General features: G+C 37.3%; 1 protein-coding gene across 1 annotated transcript; it reads left to right on the forward strand.

Moving 5' to 3' along the window:
• Positions 1 to 9,409: 9,409 nt before the first annotated feature.
• Positions 9,410 to 13,124, forward strand: LOC143448492 (organic cation transporter protein-like). Its single transcript, XM_076948263.1, has 11 exons — positions 9,410 to 9,618; positions 9,765 to 9,927; positions 10,271 to 10,365; positions 10,677 to 10,780; positions 10,862 to 11,016; positions 11,093 to 11,261; positions 11,548 to 11,778; positions 12,029 to 12,243; positions 12,316 to 12,498; positions 12,589 to 12,727; positions 12,820 to 13,124. The coding sequence occupies exons 1-11, from the start codon at positions 9,439 to 9,441 to the stop codon at positions 12,923 to 12,925; spliced, it is 1,740 nt and encodes a 579-aa protein (XP_076804378.1). The 5' UTR covers positions 9,410 to 9,438; the 3' UTR covers positions 12,926 to 13,124.
• Positions 13,125 to 13,566: the final 442 nt, after the last annotated feature.

Here is a 13,566-nt window from a genome sequence, read left to right on the forward strand (position 1 = left end):
TAAACTCAATAAAGCGAATCATTACCTGCTAATTACATTGCTACTGAATTTCTTTCACGACCATCGCAACATGCAGCTACGCCGTGGTCGAAAAGAGCGAGTAGGTGAAAGCCCAGTAAACTGCTTTTCATATTCAATACTAATTGGTACTGTAGTAGGTCAGAAGCCCAGTGTTAAGACATTTGAAAGTAAATATTTATGTATAAGACGGCATGATGCGTCATCATGAGCCAACGTTCTCAGAGGACTTGCAATTAATCACACAAGTTAATATAAATCTGTACTGGCAACACTTATGAAAAAAACAGCATGGTCTGTGAAGTTTTTTGTGTCGAGAACTTCATTTCTAGAGAATTAAAAATAAATTAAAGCGATTCACTGCGCGAGTTTGGTACAAGTCATTTTTATGACATCATAAAAGGCACTGTAACGACTTAAAAGAAGGACAGCCTTGTTGTCGGAACGTCACGTAAATCCCAGTCAATAGTTATTGCAAACGTAGTCGCTGGTTTTATGGCAGCATTTCAAATACTTGGCTTAAAATTTACCACCGTTATTCGTTTACATTTGTTCCGATTCGACCTTGCAAGAGAGCTGCAACTGACGAAGTTTGTTTAGAATGGAGCGATAAGAAGAAATTTGAATTCAAACACAGCCTGCATTGTTGGCGCCCAGATAAACGACCCAGCATAAGTACACTGATCTTGACCGCAAAACAACTCCTTGTGATAAGTTTCCTGTGAACACGACAAGGCGATAGGACGAATGTGGGAATTGTGACCAAACACACGAACTGGCCCTGGTAACTGAACCGTGTAAAGATTTGTAGATTTTAAGCTGAAATAACGCGAATCATTGAAGGGTTTTGCGACGATCTCAACAAACCAGGATGCTTTGTAACAAATGTGACGTATCTCGGAAGAATTCTATTATGGTTGTAAACCGATTACAGATGTAATAACATGTGTATCTTATACAAGTTTGCTATCATTTGAAAAACTGACTATAGATTACGACTGTTCCAGGTAAAAGATATGACATGCATAAGTACCGCTTTAAATCCAGTTCTAAATTATACATATACACAGATATCTAGTACCTCAAGGCTTATGCTGTCTCAAATGCTCAAAGCTTTTTAACCAATTTCACAAATTAAAAACAGATCTGAATCACTGTATATACGCTCACTACTGTATACCGATCTTCTACTTAATTTCAACCAACTTGCATCGCGACAATGTACGCGTACGCACGACGTGAATGATTAACCGAAGTAGTTGTGTGACGACAGCAAATTTTCTCACGCGTTTCGGGCTCTTCTACTGGCCTCTGAAATCACTCGTTGTTCTCGAAGCGCCAACTTTCTGTCGGTCATGTGACCGCGACCGCGTTATGACGTCACTCGCTAATTAGCCCTGTTCAGTATTATCAGTGTCCAAGGAAGACAAAAGCACTTGAAAATTCCCCAAGTACCAGCGCCTGTTGTCATGCAGTGCGGAAACTGACATAAGTTGTCGTAACGTCGCGGAGAACTTGGGCTTAAATCATTGGCAAGGGCAATTTAATTTCCATCTACATTGATTTACGAAGTACACTTTGCGATAAGATTATCATAAGAGCGGAACAGCTCTCTATATAAAAAGCAAACACTGCATAAATAGTGTTTCGCGTGGGGTCGCGTTTACGAGTACGATTATAGATGAAGACCATGTTTTCCGTGAATACATTAACATGAGTTAAGTTTATTTTACGTAAGATAGCATGAACCCCCAATGTTGTGCGGCCAGGTGAAAGGAACTACGCAAATAACAGTGCTACTTGATGTAATGTTGTAAGATTTTATACACTGTACCTATACTTTCATGTCAGCGCGTCCACCTTACATGCTTTCGATCACTTAACGCTGTAGTTACACGTTGGAGCAGTAACCTGACTGCCACTGAAGCGCTGAGAAAATTTTCTTGCCAGCAGAGTAGAATTTTCTTGTGTTATTGAAGAATGTTGTTCACTCCTTGCTAAATCATCGCCAGTTCGCTATTACATTGAAATTACGTCGCAATGAGTGAATAATTAAAGGCTTCTAAAGGCGAGACGCTAATTTCGGTCTCAAAGCTTAATAACCTTGCCTGTATAGGTTGGTATGATATAAAAATGCTTTAAAATGAACTCAGTTTAATACAGTTCTACTTGTGGTTATATCCGCCGACATGAAATTACAATGAAACACTTGAAATCCGACACCGGCGGCAATTTAATTTATACCGACATCCCCTCAAACATCTTGCGAATATGTGAATCTTTAAACATTGGAGCTCGCTGGACAATTTCGCGGTGCTCAAAAAATTACAAAGCGCTTTAATGCTAGCCTGAAGAAATACGACACGACACGAAGAGCAGCAAGTACAGCTGTCATCAAATTTATTGTGCATAAAATTAACCACCGCAAGCAACTGGATTTACGGGTACGACACGCGACATATGGATGTCATCTATTATGAAGGTAACAAGAATCTTCAACCACACGTTTGACCCGCGCCCTTGAAATGTCGAGGAGATTTTTTTATAGCAGCAAAGCGACGAAATTTGCGCATTCATGTTCAAGTGCCCGACAATTGTGAAGACTAAAACGGAAGTTGAATTGCATGGCTTTTGGCCAGGCCACGTCTGCTAACTGGACATCTTATACAATTTGCAAGCACTCGAAACTGAAATGACATACCTCGCATAGATTGAGTGCAGCAGTCCACGCACCGTGAATAAGAAGCCACGATGATAATTCCATGTTTTCAGAAAACGACCAAACATCAACCTAACACTTAAAAATATCGTGAGTTTTATATACACCACTGCACCAACTTATCAAGCCTTAATAACCACAATAACTGAGCGCACAGCCACCTTGCTTTACTTGCAGGCAGAAGTGAAGACGCAGCTGACAGCTGCTGAATACCTCGAACAAACAATTGCAACTGTATGTATCTTCAGGGACTTAAAACCGTTGTTTTATTTCTAAATCCCGGCCCGTTGATAAGTAGGATAGAGGAGATCTCCTAATTTGGCCGCCAATGACTGAGTGTGATGATTGCAAGGATTTCACATCGATCAACTATGGTTATGTCAATTATTATGACATCATACAAGGTAACTTTCTTTATTACATTGATGATCAAAAACTTTATCCCATTCTACATACTTGCTAAATTCATTGAGCGATATGATCTGTTCGAAACGAACCGTATTCATTTAATTATTTCTCACATGACCTTGTCTTGGGAACTATGTACCCTGCAGTTGGCAGTGTGTACACTGCGCATGTCAAATTCCATTTCAACGCATAAACAAATAAAAGGCTGGTTACTTCTCTTTTGTCAAACAATCGAGCGTATGTATAGCGGCATAATGTCATTAATTATTTAATGATTGACTCGCGCAAATATATTTAAAATTTCAAGGTTTGCTTTTTAACTACCTCTCCCCGTGCCAATAAACTCACTGAATAAATACATTTGCAAAATGTTCAAGAACAGCAGCCGGAGTGTGATGCATCTGGCTTCCTACAACGCCACACATATGTGGGCCAAGAGGTTTAAGTCACGTTCATTTGGCGACACGCCAAATATCACCTGTCTGTGTTCTTTAAGCATATCGTGGCACATTTTTATGACAGAGCGAAATTTTATTTAGAATATTATTGTGACGATGAGCCCCCGCTGAACATGTAGCTATCTTGCGTTCAAGTACAAGCGCTAATACCTTCCACGCGAAATCGCAATACTTAAAACTCCTTTCCGTTACCGCGTTACAGCTTGACGTAGTTTACCTACTGGTTGGCTATATTTAATAAAACCAGTTTTTCGTTGCATGGCAAAACAGCGATTTACGCTTGAGCGCAAGGAAATCCGTGGATTTACCCAACATAAGATTACATCATACACCTCGCAAAAAGTGTTTGTGTTTCCCGTCACCTTCATTATTTCGTTTCGCTTCAACAATGGACGTCACAGTGGGGGCACTGGTCGCTTTATAGGGAAGTGTAACACATTGAAGTAACATTACCACAAGAGCTTCCCCGGCATCACAGCATTACAAATCTATGACGTCATATTTAGATAAGATCAATAGAGATTCAATTTCTGTAGATTTAACACCAATTGCCAACAAAAATGCTGTCGTTCTTCATTATGAAAAGACAAAAAATCGATTTTAATATAAGAAATTGCCGTTTTACTGGCAAAAACAGTTTCAGTTTGACACTCCACATAACATCTAGTTCTTATCTAACGGTTTGTTACCGTTTGGTCAACCGTTTATGCAAGTTTTGGGAATTTCGTTGAACGAAAAGTTTCCCCGAAAACCTAGGGGAGCCGCTCTCCCATGAGGTAACTTGCACACACTGGAGAATTATCCTAAATATTCAACACATTTCAATAAAAATTTGCGCAAATTCAAACTCACATGAGTGTTCTCACGCCAAAATCCATTCTACCGGGATAAGTTATCAACCACAGTCTGATTGTTTTATCATAGCCCACTCATTTTTGAATTCGGCGAAAGGTGAGTCGACATACTGACATTGAACAAAAGTAGCCTTTGGCAAAAAAAGTTCATTTACGGCAATAACTTAAAATAATATTCACTATTAAGCAATCCAACAAACTATATTCCTACCGGATATTAACCTACTAGTACTGAAAAGTAACGTACCATAAACTGTTATAGGCCAAAGTCTTAGATCAGATACAGCTACCGTTAACTGTTTGTGTCATATTTGCCGCAGAACTGAAACAAAATTCCAACAACTTATGTGGCAGATACGGTTTTAGGTGACTGTTGTTATTGTTTATTGGCCAGGCAGTGATCTCGCAATGTATTTTGAGACTTCAACTGTTTCTACGCAAGCTTATTATGCCCGAGGGAATGTCTTATGATAGCCTACACTTTAAATTCCAAACACTTTCCTAAAAGCTCACAGAGATCAGCCTAGAAATTTGTAAACTAAACTGAGTTAATTCAGATGTTCAACACCATAAAAAGCAAAACATTGCCTACCCCTTTTCAAGCAAACAACATCCAAGAATTACTAGTCGTGGACAGTTAAACTGTACAGTTCACAGCGAAAAGAGTTTTGTCCACTCCAAGCAACTGCAGTTTGCGCAGCAATCGGCCAGATGCTTGCTACGTACTTATCAACATTGTGACGTCATTAAGAGTCAAGCGTCATATAAGAGAAAACCTCGGTGGACAATCGAGAGAGATCCAGTCCCATTGTCTGTCATGTTTAATCAAGGAGAGTCCCGTGGTTTTTAAAACAAGAGCGATTGATACAAAACAATGAAATATAATTCCAAAAACTTGCTCGAAAATGTAAGCTTAAACCAATCGGAAGCCAGGCCAGTTGAACATCCTTTTATCACAGTCAGACAATCAATTTGATTGTGCGATAATTATGCGAAAGAAAAATGCTCTCGAACTGAACACGTTCTCTCACACAAAAGCGAAAACTTGCAGATTTTGATGGATCTGTCAACATAACACTAATTGAGAGAATTGCTTTGGTTGAAATCGTTTAATCCTATGCCGGTAGTCCACGCCAATTAAACGTCGTACGTAGGTTGTTGAAAATAGACGATTAAAGTAGCCAATACATGTGCTTATGGACACACAGAAAAACTCATCTTTATATAAAAAATTATGGAAAACTCGCGAGCGGTAACAGCTCTATAGCTTGCTTAAGCAACATTTGACTCATGAGCGATAAAATTCAAGCCTCGCAAAAGCTTTCAAAGTGTTTTTCCACGCCACAAAATCATGATGTGAAATTTGCCAGTCAGCAATCTTTTTATACACTGCCTTTAGCAGAATTCATTTTAACAACAATGAGGAAATTATTTTGTCGTCTTATGAGCGAATAACGCCAAACTGTTTCCAACTTATTTGTTGACAATGACTGATGACCGGTCACACAGAGTCATCTATTCGAAAGAACAACATAAGTTTAATAAAATGGATTTCCATGAATTTCTACACAGGTCGTGGGATAGATCAAGTTGTTTTTTTGTTAACCATGGGTTTGATAAAATCAATAATTTCAGTCAAAAGGACGTAATAAGCCAAAGTATTTGGTCACATTGTCTTGCGAATGACAAGCGTTGGTTGTATACATTGACCGCCAGTGACGTAACGTGATGTGATATCAACCCGAACAGCATGTGATCGTCATTCAATCTAAAAAATGGCGTGCGAGAGAAAATTTCCTTCGACCCTATGGCAAGTGTGCTTGGCTATTGACCTTACATATACAGGAAACTGGTAAAGTGATATACGTCAATTCCCAATTGGATATTTTGCCTCCATAACGTTTATGTTATTTGGCAGCATTTTGCCGGTTTAAATTTCCAGTTTAAAACTACCAAACTCCCCAGGCGGTAACATCGCTGCTTGAGGGTGTTTGATTAGGTGAAGTGGAGAAAATGTTCCAGGTCATTTTCGCTCCCGCGTGACCTAATGCCAACGATAGTCAATTAAAAGAATATCTTTAGAACTTCGAAAGGTCACAGGGTGATCCGGATGAAGAAAAAAGTTCTAAAAATGGCCCAATGAGAATTTCCAAACACACAGTTTGAAATGACCGGGAAGAAAGATGCTGCATTTCCTGCATTTGCATGCTATGGCAAACTTACATGTTAATAAACAGTTTTGTGACTTCGGTATTCATTAGTATAGTAGTTTAGTTGTCTTGATAACCGACGCAGGATAAAACGCCTACCGCAAAGCAAGACGAATTCTTCATGAACCAGGGTAACTTGAACAAATGTGATAACAATAGGTTTTCAAGTAAAATGAAAATAAATGCTAACTCACGTGACCGCTGAGGAAAAGTTTTGGTCCCGATATAATAAACCAAACTTTATCGCCGAGGCCTCGCTATAAAAAGTCATCATTGTAGAGCTGCTTTTATATGAAAAACTGTAGTTAAATCCATCAAACAGAATATTTAATGTACTATTTGCAAAATGTTGCATTTTGTTTGCTTTGCTCAATCGACACTATGGTTAAACCTGCTGTGGTCCCATGGGTTTTAGGGCGCAGTCCCATCTGAAAACTCATTTGGCCTGTTCGCTCGCAATTACTTGACGGACGTGACGTAGGCCCAAAAGGCCTATTATAGGCTAAACCAGTGCTGCACTTCTTATGGTCATTTTAAAGAATATGTTTGAACAAGTTTGCAAGCAAGGGCTGGCTGCTCTACATTGCTGAGCAGCAAAACGAAAATAAAAGTTTAGCCTTTATTTTGCGCAAATTGCAGTGTCATTTGCCGATCTGTTCTCGAAAAAAGAATGTTTTATTGAAAATATATCACAAAGAAAAGCTTCGATGGGCACCGATTTGCAGAGAGTTGATATTTGCTTTATGTTATTATTATTATTATTATTTTATTCACAATCACAGAATTAACTGGTACACAAAATGCATCCTATCCTGGGAGCCAAACAGGTCCGAAAAAAATTGTACATTGATAAAGTTAAAAAGAAGAGTTGTAACTATATAACTCTTCAATTACTCCTGCTCTGGTATAAATCTAGCGCCAACTTGCCTCTTTGTGCTCTTCTCAGCTCCAGGTTTGAAATGAAATGAATTATTAAGTTTTGGATACAAGTACAGCAGGGTTGTAACCAAGTCATTGTTTTCTGACTCGAGTTAATTTGAGTTGTTATTCGAGTTAAGTTGAGTCAATTTAAACTGTGACCCGAGTCAAGACCAAGTCTTTATGTGAAAAACTTTTCCAAAGTCAAACTATGCGTTGCATTGAAATAGTTACTTAATATAACGTCATGGCTCTCTAGAAAATATACTCTGGTTGATCCTGATTAGAAAATAAAATAGTTTATTAAAAAATATTCAATTTTGTTTCGTAAAGCTTATTTTGCGGTCGCAACTGCCATAACGTAATTCGAGTCATGAAATATGCGACTCGAGTTAAGTCAATGTTGAATCAAGGCACCGCAATGCTGTATGTGGTTTACCTTCTTCAGGACATTAATTTAACAATGCATTTCTGCTTGAAAGATTATCCGAACTCCAGGTTGCAAAGCAGCCTACTGCTCTATTGAACACGTCTAAACAGAACTTCGTCATTGTTCCGCTTCAGAGAACACAAAAAGTTTTTTTCTGAAAAAAACTATTCTTCGAAACGTTCAGTACTGAAAGAGCTTTCAATAAAACCCGACTGATTTGTCATGAAAAGATTTTCTTTCTTCTTGAAAAGCTCACGTGACTATTACTTGACAGGGTGAGCGCAAAGTATAAAAAGTTTGGTAAATTGACGAGCAATTACCCAATAGCAAGCTAAAGCAATTTTACTTATCTTAATCTGACTGAAGTTTCTAAAGTTTCAACAACCAGTAAACTTTGAACGTGGAAAAGCTAGCAACCTCTTAGTTACATATATAGCGTCTCACTTGCTGTTACAGCTATTTAGACAGGCTATTGCAAACTTCAGTTTATATTCAAGTTAGCAATATTACGACATGCGATTGACACATCTTGGTAAAAACCGCTGAGGGGTAAATTGTCCACGTCTTTTTGGTTGTCACTAGCCCGTGGCTGACGAGATGGGACCATCGTTGCGCATGACAATTTATCATAGTTTAAATCAGCCTGAAATTCAGCGACAGGAAAGCAGTTGTTGTATAAAGGCCAGTCAAAGAAAGTAACGTTTGGGTTTAGCATGCTGCTTCATTATACCTTTTACTTGTTTAGACCTACCAAAGATAGCCCAATACTTGCAAATGCTCTTCCTTTAGTTGTACGTTTTTGACATTTTTGAAGTTCATTTAGCCGTTGCTTTTTGTACGTTCGATTTCGATGTTAAGAGGAGACAATTTGACGAGTGCCAATTATTGTAAACGACACCGACTGGAGTTGATGTTTATTTAATCATTTGACTCTTTTGAGTGATAATAAATCATACTTTATTGTTTTATTGACTTGTATTTTTACCTGAGAAATGTTTGCTGGGAACTAACTAGTTGCAAAACAGGCTTCTACATAAAGCATATTAGAAGCAACATTTGGAAATGTGGTTAAAGTTGTCTGCAGAAATCAGCATCAAGATATTTCTGTATCGGTATTGCCTAATATACGTACACTAAAAGCTTTCAAAAATTCAAAAATTATAATTGCAATTTACGAAGTTAATCGCAGAAAGATTAATAGTAAAGTGCTGGCAAAGGTGGCGCGTATAAAACAACCTATCGTTTACCGGTTAGGGGTTATTATAAAATATGGAACAGCCTATAGAACTTACATAAGATGTAGCACACATGACTTTCTAATCTATTTTTAATGAAAAATATATTAAATGCTCTTTCATTTACTAACGAATCATCTGCACGTTTTGATTAGGTTGTTAGCAAGCAAATCATCGGTTGTGTAGCAATGAACTTGAAACAACTTCTCCAAAGCAATGACTTCGGTTATTATGAGAAAAGACTCTGTTTCTTACTTTTCCTATCAGCAATCCCGAACGCTTTTCCTCTATTTCAAAGCTTGGTCAACCAATATGTACCACCTTATAGATGTGATGTGTCAGCAATTGTGGATAATGTGAAAAACGAGGTAGGCTAAATAATAAATAATAATGTTTTTTAACTGTACATTTTCTCTGGAATATAGCGGTTGTTGGATATTTATTTCAAGTTTGAGTTTCAAGTCTTAATTTCTCATATTTGCGTGTTTTTACTGCGTTGCGTTTCTCAAATAAGACGTTGCCAAGAGAGATGGAAATTACCTCAGATGATCAGTGGAACGAACATCTCTTGAATCTTACAATTCCTTACGAAGAAAATGAAGCTGGAAACTTCAAGAGAAGTTCCTGCACCAGATACAACGTGTCGTTGGAATATCTGCAAAATTTGACCAATCACAGTAAGAAAAAGATGGTTAACAAATTTTTGTAGCTTTGCTTGGAAAATCGGCAATTTTGTGCTGGTGTGCTTGAGTATCATTTCATATCATTTTTCCAAACTTTGTTCTTTCACTGTCTTATTTTGGAAACCTTGATTGATAGCGTTTTACCAGAAGTTAAATACTTTTATTAATATGTTATTAACTACATATTGAATAAATAAATAATAATTCTATATTAGTTACATCTTAAATATGATTACAATCTAGTTGCATGAGGCGCAGTGAAAACTGATAAAATGAGGCAAACAAACCGAATGACACAACATGGAAATCAATAAAAATACAAATACCTTACTTTTAGGTTTTGTGAAAACCGGTAACAAAACTGATGACCGAAACATCGTTTCCTGCTCGAAATTTCAATACGAAGGTGTAGAAGTGAGCGCGGTCACGGAAGTAATTGAAAATTCTGTTGTAGTGAATGCAGATATATGTTAAATACAAACAGTTTGGTATAGTAGAGTTTACACTATATTAATCTAAATGCAATGGAAAATCTTGCAATCTCAATATACCAGCAACTAAATTATAGGATAAGCTAAGAAAACATCTTTATTTGAACAACTACTTCGATAAAAAAGTCTGAACGTTTAAACTTAGCAACAAGTTTCTCCTATTCTGGAGCTTAGTAATGTTACAGCTGCTTGATATCTCAAAATAACAAACCAAATATAGAAAAGGCTTACAAAAAGAACCCATTTTTATAGTTTGGACTAGTTTGTGATCAAGCTTGGCAAAGACCATTTTTTGTTTCTATGTTCATGCTGGGAATGCTGTTTGGTGGAATATGTGGAGGAATTATATCGGACTGGTATGGACTCTTTGCCATAGTTTGCGACATTGTGTTCAAAAGCGTGACAGTAGACCTAACCAAATGATTTTGTGGGTTTAGGTTTGGTCGCAAATTCGCTTTCTTGTTGTTCACTGCGCTGCAATTCATTGTCTCATTCGCTACAAGTTTCGTCACAACACCAGCTCTGTACGGAATTCTGGTCTTTCTGAACGGATGGACCAGTCTTGTAAACTATTGTGCTGCGGCATTGCTTGGTAACAGCACATGGTGACCACAGTTGCGAAGAGTTTCACAAAATCTGATAAAATAAATTACATTTTCAAACAACAGGTTCGGAATTCGTTCTTTCTAAATACCGATCTTTCGTTTATTTTGTCATGGGCTCTGGATGCGGAGTTGGATTTATGTTGCTTGGGCCGATAATGTACTTTGCTCGTAACTGGAGATGGTTTATGGGTATCGTAGGATTGGTTGGAATTCCATATATTGCTTACTATTGGTAGGACAATTCTGAAGTTTCTTGGTTTTTGGTCGGAAATTACTTTTTGTTTGTTTTGTTTGTTTGTTTGTTTGGAAATTACTTTTTGAAATAAGCTTTTATAAATTTCTTGAAAATGAAGATATCTAGGCATAAAGTTAGCAAACGCATTTAAACTTCTATTTCACTCATTGCACCGACATTACTTATAAGAAAATACAATTTTTACTTCGTATTTGCAAATATAATGCTTTAAAAGTAAACTTCATGTTAGTAACTTGTCCATTCCTTGCCCCTTTCATCACAGGTTGATTGATGAAAGTCCGTTGTGGTTGGCTGCGAAAGGAAAGGATGAAGAGCTTGAGAGAGTGCTTCGAAAAGTTGCCAGGATCAACAAACAGAAGCAGAAGAGCAAAGAAGAAATCAAAAAACTTCTTCCATCCGAAAATGATAAAGCCCAGACTTGCTTCAAATCTATTTGTGAAATAATATCGAATTGCACGATGATGGGACGCCTTCTGGTTGCCGGATTTTCATGGTAAAATGTTATATATAGAACTTCTGCATATAAGATACGATGTTTACGCTTGTAAATACTGTGCTAGATTCAATTGAACACGCTTACAAAAATACTTAAAGTATATATGAACTGTGACCAGAATGCAGAACATATACCATTGACACGAAGTTCACTAGCTTCATAATGAACTAAATTGTGTAAATCCAGCAAGAAAAATGCAATAAAATATACAGCAACAAATATATTTTGTTTAAAAATTCTACCCCAGGTGCGTTGCAAGCATGTCTTACTACGTCGTCGCTCTTAATAACAACAATCTGAGTGGAAACCGGTTTGTGAATCTTGCGATAAGCGGCTTAATGGAGATCGTAGCTTTAATTTTATTTTACGTCATCGTGGATTCGTTTGGACGAAGGAAATCTTACATGACAACAATGACGTGTTGCGCAGTTGGCATTGCTTTGACCCCGTTGGCAGCGATATGTAAAAACATAACATTGCTTTGTTTGTAAAAGTTTCATAATCAAATTATCAGCTCTTCGTTTTGTATTGAAGGGGGAGACCAGCTGGTGATTGTTCTTTCCATGTTTGGAAGAGTGACCACCAGCATCGGATTTGCGATCGTCTATGTCTACCACGTGGAACTGTTTCCGACACCTACAAGACAAACGGTGATGGGAATCTGTTCTGCTTGTGCTAGAATCGGAGGAGTTATTTCGCCATATATTTTGCATGCAGGTTTTCATTTTTATTTTATCCTTTGTTATAGATTAATTATCTGTTCAAATTGCTATTTAATTATTATTAAACTTTATTACTTCCGCAAAGGAGAGAATGGTGACACCGTTGCTCCATGTCTCGGAATGGCAGCTGTCATACTTCTCTCGGTCGCATCAAACGTCTTCTTACCTGAAACACGTGACCAACCACTCCCACAAAACATGGAGGATGCTTTGAAAATGAAAGGGTGAGGTTCGCTTTCGATTTGATTAAATAAGAAGTTTATTTTAAACAATTATTGTTTGCAATATATTGTTGATGATTTGCTTCTATTATTAGATTGCTGCTTGCCAGTCATTGCTGTGGAAGCGCTACAAATGCAAAGAATGAAAAAGAAAAGCCTTCGTCTGGAAGCGGCGTGAATCGTGACGAAACAAACATCTAGTCCAATAGTTCTTGACCTTTTTATCTTATTAACTTTCACGCAAGTTTTTCGACTGCAAATTTACCCCCACAAAATAGTCGACCTTCGCCTTCAAGTGGATGAATTCCATGAAACAATGCGAACCTTCGAAGAAAAACCAATGGGATTATCGTGTCCTTTAACAACTTTATCAATAACAACATCTAACATTTTTAGCTAATAGTTTTACAGAGAGACTATTTCACCAGTCCAGATTATGTAAGTCACGCAGTCCACATTTAAATATAAGCGGTTAGGTTACGAGAATGCATATGCTAAAAGTTGATTTTAGCTATCTAGGGTTTAATTGGAGCTAGATTTAGATTTTTTAGGTTAGGTTTAGGTTATTATTGTGCAACATGTAAGTTAGGTTAACAAGAAATTATAAAAAATAGATTTGAACGTACGATTTTTTCCTGTGAAATATAGTGACAGCCAACTTTTATCGTTTTAGCTGTTGTTTTTAAGTATTTAATTAGTAAATTTACTTCTTGGATAGGTGGAATTTACCGGAAAAGGTAAATATACTATGTTTTTGAAAACTACTGATCCAGTCCGTGTTACCGGACAACATCTTTGAAGAAACATTTCAGTTTAAAAACTAAACAAAAAATCGTCATCAC

The sequence above is a fragment of the Clavelina lepadiformis genome, chromosome 3 (assembly GCF_947623445.1).
Source record: "Clavelina lepadiformis chromosome 3, kaClaLepa1.1, whole genome shotgun sequence".
Lineage (NCBI taxonomy): Eukaryota > Metazoa > Chordata > Ascidiacea > Aplousobranchia > Clavelinidae > Clavelina > Clavelina lepadiformis.

Coding starts and splice junctions, on each gene's coding strand:
- LOC143448492 (XM_076948263.1), top strand. CDS start 9,439: ATGAACTTGAAACAACTTCTCCAAAGCAATGACTTCGGTTATTATGAG. Junction 11,262..11,547: donor CCATATATTGCTTACTATTG/GTAGGACAATTC, acceptor CTTTCATCACAG/GTTGATTGATGAAAGTCCGT. Junction 12,728..12,819: donor GATGCTTTGAAAATGAAAGG/GTGAGGTTCGCT, acceptor TTCTATTATTAG/ATTGCTGCTTGCCAGTCATT.